Here is a 14,899-nt window from a genome sequence, read left to right as displayed (position 1 = left end):
GCGAGAGGAGGAGGAGGAGGGCATGAGAGAGTTCACACACAAGTGTGCGTGTATATACTGTATGTAAAGTAATAATTTAATAATGTACAGGCAAGGTCTGTGCCTGGATGGGAACATGACTGAAGTCCTTTCATCTTTTGACCAAATATATAGACGTGAATGATGATGAATATATGAAATAAAAAGCAACTTAAGTGTAGGCTACTTAAAGACTGTTATTGACACTCTTTGACACAGTGCACTTTGTAATAATGTCAAATTAAAAGTTTTACTTTTAAAGTACAATATAAATCACCATGTTTTAATAATATTTTGTCATGCTTTAAAGAGGTAAGCTTAAGTGCTAAAGTGCTAAAGTACGTTAAGTGATTGAATGATTATAATTTTATGTTTGTCATATTACATTTAAACATAATACAATTGAAATGTATTAAATTGCAATTCAATACAAATGTTTAATTACTAATAATTAAGTTAATTATTTCCATAAGTATCCATTTAAAAGTATACTAGTGTATAGATATCTAGCTAGATAGGGTTGCTCGGTAGGATTTTGCCATAATTTATCCCTATAAAATCAGAGGAAAATGTTAGTTGAATAACAATGGTGTAGAAGCACTCTGGTTGTTGAACTAATATTAACATTTCACCAGATAGGTCCATAATAACAGGTAGTAAAACAAGCAGGAAATGTTCTGTGGATTACTGTTAGCTTTGAGGATAATAAATATGCTAGTGTTCTCTTAGCAAAATAGCACTTTTAGCTTGGGAAAACAGGCCATAAATATTGATGACTCATCTTGCACTTTACACATTTTTGTCCAATCAAATGATCTTTAGAATAAGCCACCCAAGACCACTTGCACCTGACTAGCCTATAGGGCTATAAATTAAAAATAATAATAAAAATAATAATAAACACTGACAGGCTGCCTGTCTCAGGCAAACCTCTCTATTCAACAGGAAATACATCAGTGTGAGAAAGAAAACTGTGTATTATACAACAACTTACTCCAACAGCATCAAGAGAGTCATGCACCTTGTTAGCAGTAAGTGACAGACCTCAGCATCTGCCTGCTGGGTAATTGCTAGGAGGTGTTTGTGCCCAGCATTTCGAGTCTATACAGTGACTCAGTGTATAAAAACGGGTATTTATAGAGACTAGTGTCAGTGTCCTTGGCAGTGAGAGAAATGGTTTCTTTCATAATAGAGTATTTTAAAATCCCCGTCACTCATAAAAGGATAATACAGGCAGAAAATGATGTCTGTGATTGGACAGAACTGTAAATGGGCTCCCTGAGGACCATGGCACACTTTCTCTCTCTATGATGTTCGCTATTAGTGCCTATCCTTCCCTCTACACACATTTCCTGCGTTTCTCTGTTGCTCGGGCATTGCTTGCTCTGTTGAAACCGTGTCTGCCCTACACTTACCCCTAGGCTGATTTTGTGTTTGGAAGGGTGGGTAGCAGGGGGGAGTGCAGGAGGCGACTGGCTTTGGTTTTGTCCCTTATACCAACCCTCTGGGCATCAGTATCTGCTCAATGAGATATTGTGTGTGTGTGAGTATGTGCATTTGTGTGGTTAAAGGGGGGGGGGGGCATATAGGTCTAACTGTTGGAACAGTAAAAGATTGCAGCCTGAAGGGAGCATGACAGGAGAGATGGACTAATGCATAACGGAAAAATAAAATATAGACAGATAGTGGGAACAGGAACAGACATAGTTTGTGGATGTGGAGGAAGGATTAGATAGACGACAGATCAGCAGATGTGAAATGGATATGCACTTGCAACATTAGTATAAGGAGATAATTTCATAAATATTCAGAAGATGTTAAAAATAGAGATTGTGCATATTGCTATCGTTTATAAAGCAGTATATAAAATCAATCATTTAATAAACATGCAAAGATTTATAAAATACAAAACATGGATTTTTTTCTCTTTGGTTACTCTTGGCTAAATTTGAGCTGTTCATAATTACAGATGCTGCTATAAAAAGGCTGAATTTAAAACTTATCCAGTGCTGCCACCAAGTGTCTACATGCAAAACCCACATCTTTCCTCCAAATCCTAATGAATGATTGCATACTAGTTTGAGAATTCAGTCAGTGAACTTCATGTCAGCTGCATGTGTAAACACTACAACTTACAAACTACCAAACTTAAATGGAGAAGAAAGGGATGTTTTGGTCTCATTTTTCACTGGATCGCAAAGTCTCACGTAGGAACCATTCCCAGCAAGTCCGAACCCAGGATAAACAGGCTCTTTAAAAACAGTTTGGTGCTTATAAATGAGACTCATGTTGTCAGACACGTTGTAAAATGCCAAGATTCCAGCCCTGTAGTCCAAATACACTCCTATTTTTGAGCCATGTGATTGAAACGTCGAAAATGTTGTCTTATTGTCATGCCAAAATTCTATATGGACACGTTTACAGCGTAATCCCCATGACTGGGCATTTCTCCCAAAGAGTGTACGCTGCTTGCCTTTTCTACGGATCCCTTGGTAGGACACAGCAATGCAGACCCAAGTGCCCCCGCCAATCTCTACTTCCCAATATTTAGGGGAGCCTCTCAGACCTTCGTTGCACAGGATCTGTACCCTGCAGTTAAATCTCTGAGTGTTTTCAGGATAGTCCTGAAGCAGGTGCGAGGCCTTCACCTCCTTGTTCTCATTCCTCAAGATGAGACTTTCATGTGCTGAGTTGGTATTAAAAGTGAGTTTTGATGCATCTTAGAAAGATAGATGGACATGATGCAATATTAGTACACCAAACATAAAGGACTATGTTGCATTACCTCACAATCAGAAAATAAATGCTTCTGCGTGTTCAGTTCTATATCGGAAACTTACACTGTAGAAGCTCCTCTCGTGTCTGTGGTGGTGGTGATCTTACGATTCTAGTGTTTTTCACTGCAAAGAAAAATAGATAAGGTGATTTGCAGACATAGGGTGCTTCTTAAAGGATTAGTTCACTTCCATAAAATAAATTCCTGATAATTTATTCACCCTCTTTAACCACAAATGCTCATCTTGCACTAGATTCACTTCACAAATTACATAGTCACGTTGGGAAGTTCATGTGTGATGAAGGCGAAAGTACCGACCCAGTGTTTACAAAGCAAATGTGCAAAGAAAGTCAAATGCCTAATACAAATGATGTTATATTTACAAGGTTAGGGAGGAGCGCGTCAGATACTTAGCCTAATCAACACCGGTGGACCACAATCAAGTAATCAATACCACAGTATAAATACCGCTGACTTACCTCTATCCATTGACGGTTTATCAGCATCCCTCCTCCACCCCATCTCCTCACTTCGAGGTTCACTTTACAACTATACGGGGAGGGGGGGGGGTACTCTAGGTTTGGGCCATTCCCGAGCTCGGAGCCCATCCCTGGACAGCACGCCAAATATGCATTCCATACCTCAGCTAATCATATGTAAGCGTGAAAAAAAGGTAAAAGAACAATGTCGGATGATTTTGAATTCGGGGGAGAAAACAAGATGGAGTTTTTCTGCCTACCCTCCCTTTTTAAACTGAAGAGCACGGACGAAGACCAAACATGACCTTTCTAACTTGATTACATAATGCATGAAGTTGCGCATGCATTGTGGAGCTATTGCAAGATGAACATTTTTGTTTAAAAACAATAGAAAGTTTATTAATTTTTATTTAAAAAAATGTAGAAAATGACTGATCATTTCCCTAGATAAGACCGTTATTCGTAAGCACATTGGCTGCCACTGAAGTCCACTGTATGGAGAAAAATCCTGGAATGTTTTCCTCAAAAAACTTAATTTTTTTGCGACTGAAGAAGGAAAGACATGAACATCTTGGGTGACATGGGTGTGAGTAAATTATCAGGAAATGTTTATTCTGGACGTGAACTAATCCTTTAATTGTAAGGCTGATTACTAGTAAGGCTGTCTCCTTCTGAGGCTTTCAAGATCGAGTCCTTCTCAACACTAGAATGCAGCCTTTCAAACGGAAAAGTACCCATAATATTAACATTAAATATATTTAAATGTAAACTTCTATTAACCTTTTTTGGAAATCATGAATAAACTCAACTTGCTGGTCGTGTTTAGCTTTTCTATTAGTTCATTAACCGCCAAGGAATCACGCTCAAAAGAATTGTACGGATGCACGAGGAAGACGAATGGTTTTTTATACTCAGTCAGTGAGGGCATAGACTCAGCGCTCTGGAGAAAGAGAGAGAGAAAACACACCATAGATGTGACTTGAACTTTTACCTGAAGATTTTACAAGACAATTCAACAGTCACTCTTTTCTGTTTCACAGCCATTTTTAATCACTGTACCTCTAGAAATTGAACATCAGTGTTAGTATGAGAGAGCAGCTGCAGGCGTTGTAAATCTGCATCTAAGTTCCTCATATTACTGATCTCCTGCTGTAGAGTCTTTATAAATCCCTCTGCTTCTTTCACTGCAGACTGTGTCTGTCCTTGAATCAGCTCTGTTACTTTGCTTTGATTGTCCTTGATAGACTGGATCAGCTCAGTGAAGTTCTTCTCATTCTTCTCCAGTGCTTCAAATGCTGAAGCCTAAGAATGAACAGAGTGCAGAGTGGATGTCTTTAGCTATGCAAGCAATACAATACCATCGACAATGAAGACAGTTACAGTTTCAAAGCAAAGATAAATGCCCTCTAACCTTGAAAAGCTCTACAGCTTGCTTCAGCTCTTGCACATCTTTCTCCTTAGCTTCAATAATGTCATTGGTCTGCTTCTGCAACTCCTCCAACTTAATCTTAAAAAGATTAGTTCAGTGGCAGCTCAACTCAGTAGTACAATTCTAGTGTTTTTAAGCCTTTTATGAGACAGATTTAGATTAATTTCAGCCACATAAGCAACGTGTCATGCTAGCCACTGGTAATTGGCTGGTATCTGGCCATTTTTGGATGATCAGCCTCAGTCATTAAAAATGTCTGACTGTCAACTTCTAAAATCTAACAGAAATCTTCAAGAAAATATTGAATATATATATATATATATATATATATATATATATATATATATATATATATATATATACAGTACAGACCAAAAGTTTGGACACACCTTCTCATTCAAAGAGTTTTCTTTATTTTCATGACTATGAAGATTGTAGAGTCACATTGAAGGCATCAAGGGCTATTTGAGCAAGAAGGAGAGTGATGGGGTGCTGCGCCAGATGACCTGGCCTCCACAGTCACCGGACCTGAACCCAATCGAGATGGTTTAGGGGTGAGCTGGACCGCAGACAGAAGGCAAAAGGGCCAACAAGTGCTAAGCATCTCTCGGGGAACTCCTTCAAGACTGTTGGAAGACCATTTCAGGTGAATACCTCTTGAAGCTCATCAAGAGAATGCCAAGAGTGTGCAAAGCAGTAATCAAAGCAAAAGGTGGCTACTTTGAAGAACTTACAATATGAATATTTTTTCAGTTTTCTCACACTTTTTTGTTATGTATATAATTCCATATATAATTCCACATGTGGTAATTCATAGTTTTAATGCCTTCAGTGTGAATCTACAAATCTTCATAGTCATGAAAATAAAGAAAACTCTTTGAATGAGAAGGTGTGTCCAAACTTTTGGTCTGTACTATATATAAATGTGTGTGTGTGTGTGTGTGTGTGTGTGTGTGTGTGTGTGTGTGTGTGTGTGTGTGTGTGTGTGTGTGTGTGTGTGTGTGTGTGTGTGTGTGTGTGCGTGTGTGTGTGTGTGTGTGTGTTTATGAGTGTGTTTATCACCGTAGCCAAAATTCAATTGCATTAGCCTAAATCACACGAGTTTGCAACAACAACAACAAAAAATTATATATATATATATATATATATAATATTTTACAATATTACTGTTCTTAATGTATTACACAGTTAAATGTAAACCTTTGTGAATTCATTAAAATAATCTGGGTGTGGTTTAATCCTTGGAATCCACGGAAAATAACAGTGCTAACATATACTTTGGATTTCTAAGGGGAAATTTAAGATAAAGATAAGATATTTTTTTAGCTATAGGGCGACCAACTCTGAAACACTCATCACAAAAATATTTCAGTATAGCACCCATTAGCCATATCACTCTGCAGTTACGGTCACTACAAAACCAACACCAGGCTACCACTACTAAACACAGAGTCCTGGTCCAGATATTTTGCATTCCAAATCACATTTCTGACCTGTTTTTTGGCCACTTCCTCTTCCACTGGGATGACATCATGACCTCTGTGTTTATCAGTAATGCACAGGTGACAGATGCACAGCTGGTCTGTGCGGCAGTACACAAAAAGCATTTTGCCATGATCAGGGCAGATGTTCTCCTGCAACACTGCGTTCGGCTCCACAAGCCTGTGCCTCTTTCCCACATGCAAAGAGTTATGCATGACAAGATGATGCTCACAGTATGATGATGCACACTCAACACAAGTCTGTTCAGCTTTGCGCTTCTTTCCAACACATGCATGACACTCGACATCTGTGGATCCACTTGAATGAAGAGCTGAAGCTGTTTCCTCCATGACTGTGGATCTGCTGGCGATGGCAGTACTTGACTGAGTTTCGTTTCTTTGTAAGTATGATTATAGCACTGGCAATGCGGAATTCAAATGTTAAGGATAAGGGTGTGGTTCCGGGAGCCAGAGCAATGACTCACAGGACTGCTATTGACAAGACCACAGAAAGAAGCCAAACACCATCCTTTAACTATGAATAAATCTAATCTAACACTAAAAGAAACACACACACCAAAAACTCTCATGTACTCCTATTTCCCCTATGCTCAGAGAATGAAGGCAACAAGACGAGCTTCAGTTTTATAATAATGAATGTTCAGTATGTAATGTATTTGCTTATGAATTAATTTAGTTTGTTATTTGCTTTAGCTGAACTGCCCTTAGGCCAAACGACATTTGGTTACAGGACTTCAAACAGGGTTGTGTTTTTGGTTGTTGAAACACAAGGACAAATATTCTTCTCATGAGCAAAATCGAATTCTAACATAGTTTGACTTCAGTATATAATGTATACTGAATTTTAAACAGTATCGAAAATATGCAAATATGAAAGTACATTATTCTCACGTGACCTTGCTACCTTGCAGTTTGCTGTACATCGTGGTTGTCGATTACATTCGGCCATGTGGGACATGTCAGATCTTTTGCAAAGCTGGATTTGTACTACTTTTCTAAACAGTTCACAGGGAAGAATACAGCTAATACAAATTTAGCATTTCAAGTTGTAGAGCAAAGTTGTCATTTCGTTGTAGCCTAATAAAAGGTCTTGTTGTGGTGATATCACGGCGGGAATGCATAAACATCTCCCGCTTATTTTACAGCTGCGCACATTTTTAGAGAAAGAGTAGGCTTATGTCCCTCGCAGCTTACTTTATACAGTACATTATCATCTTGCTTAATTACTTGTGCAGTTATGGTTCACTCAGATGTGACATACAGCCAAGTGCCAAAAGTGCACACAATAGCTCCAACTTGCCTCAACACACTAGCCTAGAAGTTTCAAGTATAGCAAATAGACTTGATAAGCTGGATCGATTAGGGTTGAAGCTAAACTCTGCAGGACACCGGACCTCCAGGACTGAGTTTAATGACCCCTGGACTAGTCTGATGATGTCTTTCATACTATTCTGGACCTTGACAGTGCAACTTACTTGGTAGTCTATGGGACAGTCACAAGCCTCCTGGTTTTCATCCAAAATATCTTAAATTGTGTTCTGAAGATGAATGAAGCTTTTACAGGTTTGGAACGACATGGGGGCAAGCTATTAACTACAAAATTTTCATTTTGGGGTGGAGTATCCCTTTAAGAGACTGGTCTTTTTCAACCTGGGATTGTAATGGCTCATTATCTCAGTCTTTATTTTTCACGATCTTTGCAAAGCATGCTTGAGTTTCACTGCAATTCCAAGCAGTCTTCTCCTGTCAGATCTTTCTTGTATCTTTTGCCAGATCTTATCGACGGAATTTGAAGAGCTAATTTCAAATAAACACAAATTAATCCAAAGGTAGAAACAACCGAATGAAACCAGTAATACAGTAATAATTAATAAATTATTACATTTAATCTTTTTAGTAAAACTTGAAAATGTATAGGCCTATAAGTCAAAATAAATTGTTTTCTCATATCCCTTCACGTTTTAATTCTGTTTAATATGTCTGCCCCATTACTATCCATTAATCTTTCTTCAGGGTTCTCTTATCCTCGGTTTCATTTTCATATGGCTTATAATTTTTCTCGATTTCTGCTGAATTCCATAAACTCAAATGGCCTGTTTTGAATCATTGTTTTCTTGGTGAATGTGTAGTTGTAATGTTCTTGTCTTCATCCATCCGAATAAAAACTCGTTTTTAAGCATTTTCATTCTACATAGATTCTATAGGGAATGTGAAACCCCTGGAGCTATAGACATCTAACAAAAATCAAATTGACACCTGGTTAATAAGTCATAAGTGGCCTAGTGGTTAGGGAGTTTGAGTCCTTACCCTATAGGGACGTGGGTTTGAGTCTCAGGCTGGCAATACCATAACTTAAGTGCTCTTGAGCAAAGCACCAAACTCCCAACTGCTCCCCGCAGTTGGCTGTTCACTGCTGTGTGTGTGCACTTTGGATGGGTTAAATGCAGAGCACGAATTCTGAGTATGGGTCATCATACTTGACTGGATGTCCCTTCACTCTCATTGTGCTTTTAGCTAATGCAACAACATTCATATTTGTAAGTCTGTCTGGAGCCACTGTACTGTGCAGAATAAGCAAGTTTGAGAAGTTCAAGTTAGATATCATATGGTGGATTACTTCACGCCTGTTGCCTTGCATATTTACTGTTAACATACCAAGAATAACTCCCTTGTGTTTCTGAAATAGCTGTCATTATTCAGTAGTGTTGAACTAACATAAGCCCAGTCTTCCTCACCGCATACAAATAACAGTAAGTGAAATGAAATAAGAAATCAGCCAATTAAAATGTAATTCTCACTTATATGCTAGTTTTTTTCTTTGTTTCCAATATTTGAATTGTACTTCAAAAATTCTACAGTTCTGGTCCTCCCCCTTTGACGTTGTGGAATAAAAGTGAAACGTTGTGTAAAATGTTTTATGCTTTAATATGCATTATTATTGAAACTGTAATTAAATTAATAAAATTTGCAGTGGCATATAGAAAAACTTGTTCTAAAGAGAATTGGTTCACTCTAGAAAAACAAATTATAAACACTTTCAATTTCACATTTTCAAATACTCATAATAAGACTATAGTTACAGTACTTTTTTATCAATTACATGATTACATTTATTGATCCTCCCTCATTCTTTTTCATAAAACTCACAAAACCCAGTTTGCGAAATTATGATCTTATGTAACATTTAATGCACTTCTCGGTGTTAATAACTACAAATGAAGTATATTTTCTTTCTCTGTGTATTTTGATAACAATATGGAACAAAACTGCTTGCTTACAAAAGTACTCTAAAAGTACTCTGATTATGTTACATAAAATGTGTAATTTAATGGATCATGACAGTTTTTGACATGCCTTTAGGAATCAGTAACAGACTACAATTTGTAAGTAATCTACCCATATAAAATTCACTAAAATCAAACTTTTTTTCCTCTTTTAGTTTCAGTTCAGAGAAGCTGCCTTTACATGCCTTTAAGTTATGTCTAATTTAAATACACAGATATTTGCTATGCAGATAAACTGATCAATGTGTTAGAAGTATAGACTGTTTAAAAGAATAGTTGATGAATATTCTGTCATCATTTATACTCATATTCATTCCAAAATTCCAAAATGTTCATGTTTTCAGTCTATATAATGGCATGTTGTGGACCTCAATGACTTTTATACTCCTTTCACAAAAACAGTAAAAACAGAATATATTTTTAAAAAAAAACAAAAAAAAAAGTCATACAGGTTTGAAATGACATAAAATAACATAATTTTCATTTTTTTTTAAGCAAACCATGAAACTAACTCATGTATTGCAACATTTATCTGAAGTTTTGGTTCCCAGATGTGAGAACTCTTGTGGGAATACAGCAGCAAGATGTTTTGGACTTCTGTAATTGTGACCTCTTCTTGTTCTTGTTGCCCTGAGTGTTTCTCTGATGATATTCAACCAAACTGGCACAGAGGCAGACAGTCCTACATAATGTATCATGGCACTACGATGTTGAATGCGATGAGGATCCTGAGCGAGGGCTTCTCTTCTTCCTTTGATGGCATGCTGGGACCGGGAGTCTATGTCACTAGAAGTTTTGAAAAAGCCTCCCGTTACCCTCTGCATTCAGACGGGGACATGCTTGCTGTGCTCAGACTCAGCGTTAAAGTGGGAAGGGTGAAGAAAATCGACTACTAAGGGCATCCTTTACAGAAGACCTGGTATGAACATGGATATGACACAGCGTGGGTTCCTCCTAACTGTGGCATGGTGAACAGTGGCCTAGAGGAGAACTGTGTGTATGATCCGAGACGAATCACGGTGCTAGATGTCATTCCTAATCTCAGATTCTAGCAGATTGTGTGCCTTCCCACTGACAAAACTGATAAGACAGTTCAGGTGCCAGGTCCACAATAGATTTGGAAGGAGTCTCTCAGCATCGTGCTCATTCACCCAAGATATTTGTCCACATAATTGAGTCTTGAATTAACACATTTCTGAATATACATTATATTTATTTGAATATACAATAAAAAAGTGCCAGCCAACCCTGGTGTATCTTGTAAAGTTGAACTGGTAAGGTCTTTTGTTTGTGTGTCATTGCAAATGCAGGCATTCTGCTTTGTCAACAAGAATGAGAGACAATCTGGTCTTGACACATTTTTCTCAGGTCAGTAAACAGATTTGCTTTTAAATCAGTCTCTGACTAGTTTTAATTTGAATATTAAGTTTTAGGTTATGCAATTGATTACTATTAATATTTAGCATTTAAAAAAAAGTGCTTCAGTTGCTATGTTAACAAGAATTTGTGCACATCTTACAGTTTCCTTCAACACTGCAGGTTCAGCAACTGCTGGTTTGACTTATTTTGTCAAAAATATCATCTAAACCAACCTGAAAGTCTATTCCGTTAGTGTGCATTGGTCATTAAATGATTACATACAGGTGTGATTGCTCATATGTACAATAAACTAAACTGCACTGATAAGAAATCTGGTGTCTTGGTAGTAAACAAAACAAAAAGTAACAAAAGTAGTCTAAAGAAGAGTTACTCTTGGTAAGGTAAATAAGCAAGTTATATTAAAATTAAATACATTTTATTATTTTCAGATACTGTAAATCAAATAAAGCTCCTTAAGATTTTAGATGTCTCATGGCTTATTCACAAATTATCAGATAAATGAAACATTTTTTAAGTGCTTTGGTTACTGTGAATGCTATGGGGGACAACGGTTATGGCGATGAATACAGCGTTATGCTGGACGGCGATTATACATCATGTACCATGGTACTACAAGGAAAAAAGCACTGAAGATCCAAAGTTAATTTTTGATAAAATAGTTAAATAGTTTTAAAAGAGTAGCACCAGCCATCTCAAAAAGTTGAAACTGAAAGTACTCACAGTTTACTGACACATTCTTTACATTTTTATGACTCAAGCTCCTATATGAAAACATGTGATCCCTGAATAGCTTAAAAGAACTACAATCTGATGTAAGCAGCAAGACGATTCTCAAGAAGAATCCAGAGTAAAGGATGAAACATCATACATAAAGCCTCATTAAATTGAATTACATTGGTCATTTCAGTCTTTCACAATTTAAATGATGGTTCATGGGAAGGTTACTAATTCATCACTTCGAAACAAAAAAATATTTTTCTGATACACACACACAGAGTGAGAGAGAGAGAGAGATAGAGAGAGAGAAAGACTGAAAGAAAGACAGAAAGAGAGAAAATCTAAATTGTAAATAAGATTATAATATTAATAATAATAATTAATTAAATTAATTAAAAATGAATAATAAGATTGATTTAAAAACAAAAAAAAATACAATTTCAGTTTTTCTACTTCAAAATTACTTGCCATTTCTTTGGAATTAATTGTGAAACTTACTATCGATTTCTAACTTAACATTTGTTTTATTGAGCCTATTATTATTATTATTAATTTTATATAATAAAAAAAAAAATTATCTTTTTGCAGGCCTACTCAGACGTTATTCAAATTAAGGTTAGGCTATCTGAATTAATTCCATGGATAATTAATAGGTTAAAACATTATAGTGTATCTGAAACGAAAAACAGAACACGTTAACAACATGCCTCCTGTTATTAAAGGTAAAGTTGATCTTAAAAAAATAGATGCGCATCAGTATCATCTTCATCCGTATACCTTTGTCCACGAGATGGCAGTACCTTCTAAAACGAAATAAAAAAAATAATAGGCTAATTATGCATTGCACAGAAATGAAGTTTTCAGGATGTCAGTAATTAGTTGATCAAATTCTTTGATGCGCTTGCCAAATTCTGCCATGTAAATAGCAAATCAGTCATGGTACAAGCGCAACTGGCTCTTAAAGGGAATGGAAGATGAGACTCTGATTGGTTTATTGTACGTTACGCCCAAAAAAAAACACCCATTGTTCATTAAGAGAATAGGGACAACCCATTTAGACCAACCCATTTTCTGTCGTTAAAATAGCAAAAGTGGGTTTGGGCAAGCCCTGAGTGCACCTGCGCCGTGCGCCTTACACTTTGCGTTTAGATCGTTAAAATAGGTCCAATAGTGTTCTGTGAATGATGGGCTCATCATGATGTCAATGTGACTTCATGACCCAAATATAAGAATATTAGTCCATTAAATAAGACAGTAATATAATTTTTTAACTGTGTAGTTTCATGATTTGATTTAGTTAAATTATGCAAAACGTGAAAACTTGTAAAACTTATGAAATTAGCCTTTGAAACACAAAGGAGTTTTACATCTTACGTTTAAAATTTTACACTGAAATATGTACATTTCATTTCATCACCACAAAATGCTATCAAACACAATACAGTATGTCATTTGAAATCTGGTGGAAATTCTATTGTGGTAGGACTGTAACCACTTTTGACATTGTGGGGAACAAATTTCCCCCAATAATTACAAATTGTCAAGTTATTTGAGATATTGAAACGCTCCTCTGCTGCACTCCATTATGCACTTCTCTGTTTATTGTTCAGATGACAAAGAGTTTAAAAATAATATATTGAATTTTAGGCTGCCTGCTCTTACTGCATTTGTCAGTGTCAAAATTGTGATTGAGAAGGCCAATCAAATATGTGTCTTTGCGGTTCTAAGCATCCTGCTTCATCAGCAAGAATGAGAGTTAAAAAAAGAAGATTCAACCTCGACTTGCCAGATTAGTATTTTTTTTTTTTTTCCTGGATTGAATACTTTGATTTGTTGTGACTGGGCTCAATTTTGCATAACATACTTTGAATTTAATTGCATTTGGATTTCACCTTTTTAGTAGGGAACATGCTTTTATTCTTCCAAAGGAAAAAAAAAACGTTTCAGTTTTAATGTTTCCAAATGTGCACATCTTACAGCGGTTTGAGCGACTGCTGTTTTGAAATCTTTCATAAAAAAACAGAATCTAACACAATCTCTGGAGTTAGTGTAGGATTAGTTGTTTAAAAATTAAAAATGTACATGTGCTGTTGCTTATACAGATAAACTGAGCTTCTTTCATTACAGGTGAGCACATCCTTAAAACACCTCCTCCCCATCCTTTATTGTTATATATGAAGACTTACTCTTTAGGTTCTTTTGGGCACCGAAAGACTATTGAGTGGGTAAGTCCCATTAAAATTAAATGAATTTTATTCATTTGAGATCAAATAAATAGAGCTATTTAAGATTTTAAAATCCTGCAGTAAGGAAAGGATGTAGGATGATTCATGTACATACATTATTCAAATTATTGTCTTTGGTATAGTAGTTCACTGACTATACTATACACTGTACACTTTGTACATGTACTCATCATAAATAAATGAATAAATAAATCAGTCTTTTAAATTAAATTGTAAAACGCTACTGCATGAGAAACTGCACAATCCAAATGTAAGTCACACTGATTTCAGGGAAGATGTGGCAGCTTTAGGTGTCTCCTTATAGAAAAGACTTAACACTTATGTGACCAATGTGAAACCTTAGGGAGGAGTTCCTCATAAGAGCTTACTTGTAGTGGTTATTATTGAAACATTATAGAAAACTGTGAAATTAATAAAGTACACATCTTTTACATTTAGTACACAATCTACTGTGAACTATACTACAACTGAACCTACTACTAGCTATATTAGCTATATATTAACAGATAGCTATATATGAACCTACTTATTAGCTTTATACTTACTGTATTTCTAGCCTACGTTTTCATACAGCATGTTTTGTATTTTTATCTAGCTGAATTTCCTTGTAACTACTACGTATATCAGTACTGTCACATGAAAACCAATAAAGAGAAGCCATCCCTAAGGAAAAATGAAATAAAGAATGTTTTTTTCTTTCAAACAGTATACAGGCTCTCTGTCAGTGTGACACACATGTTCAGCCTATGGCATCTCTTTCTGCCTTGCACAAATATTATTTAAAGTTTGTAAAACTTATATCGATATTATTCTTACACAAATGCATCAGTTCTGCTCAGAAGGCATTAATCCACCTCCAGAGCCACATAGAGCAATTTCTATGATGGATTTATGCATGTTATTTTGCTTTAAAATTTTGATCAATATTCACTGCCATTATAAAGCTCGGAAGAGCCAAGAAATGTAAAAACTCAGATTCTATTTGTCTGAAAGAAGAAAGTCAAATACACATTGGATGGCTTGAGGGTGAGTAAATCTTGGGCTAATTTTCATTTTTGGGTGAACTAT

The 14,899-nt window shown here is 36.1% G+C and overlaps 2 protein-coding genes across 2 annotated transcripts; both read right to left on the bottom strand.

Annotated features, from left to right (window-relative positions):
* Positions 1-1,663: 1,663 nt before the first annotated feature.
* LOC127950675 (tripartite motif-containing protein 16-like) lies at positions 1,664-2,964 on the bottom strand (the record flags this gene model as incomplete). The annotated part of the gene is made up of 2 exons (XM_052547843.1): positions 1,664-2,737; positions 2,859-2,964. Coding segments are annotated over 2 exons (693 nt in total), but the record flags the coding sequence as incomplete, so codon positions are not given.
* LOC127950674 (tripartite motif-containing protein 29-like) lies at positions 2,769-6,892 on the bottom strand. Its single transcript, XM_052547842.1, has 2 exons — positions 6,196-6,892; positions 2,769-4,780 (listed from the first exon to the last, which is right to left on the bottom strand). The coding sequence occupies exons 1-2, from the start codon at positions 6,532-6,534 to the stop codon at positions 4,658-4,660; spliced, it is 462 nt and encodes a 153-aa protein (XP_052403802.1). The 5' UTR covers positions 6,535-6,892; the 3' UTR covers positions 2,769-4,657.
* Positions 6,893-14,899: the final 8,007 nt, after the last annotated feature.

Source organism: Carassius gibelio, chromosome B2, assembly GCF_023724105.1.
Source record: "Carassius gibelio isolate Cgi1373 ecotype wild population from Czech Republic chromosome B2, carGib1.2-hapl.c, whole genome shotgun sequence".
Classification (NCBI taxonomy): Eukaryota; Metazoa; Chordata; class Actinopteri; order Cypriniformes; family Cyprinidae; genus Carassius; species Carassius gibelio.
The sequence above is the reverse complement of the archived record's forward strand: the minus strand, read 5'-3'. Positions and strand labels throughout refer to the sequence as shown.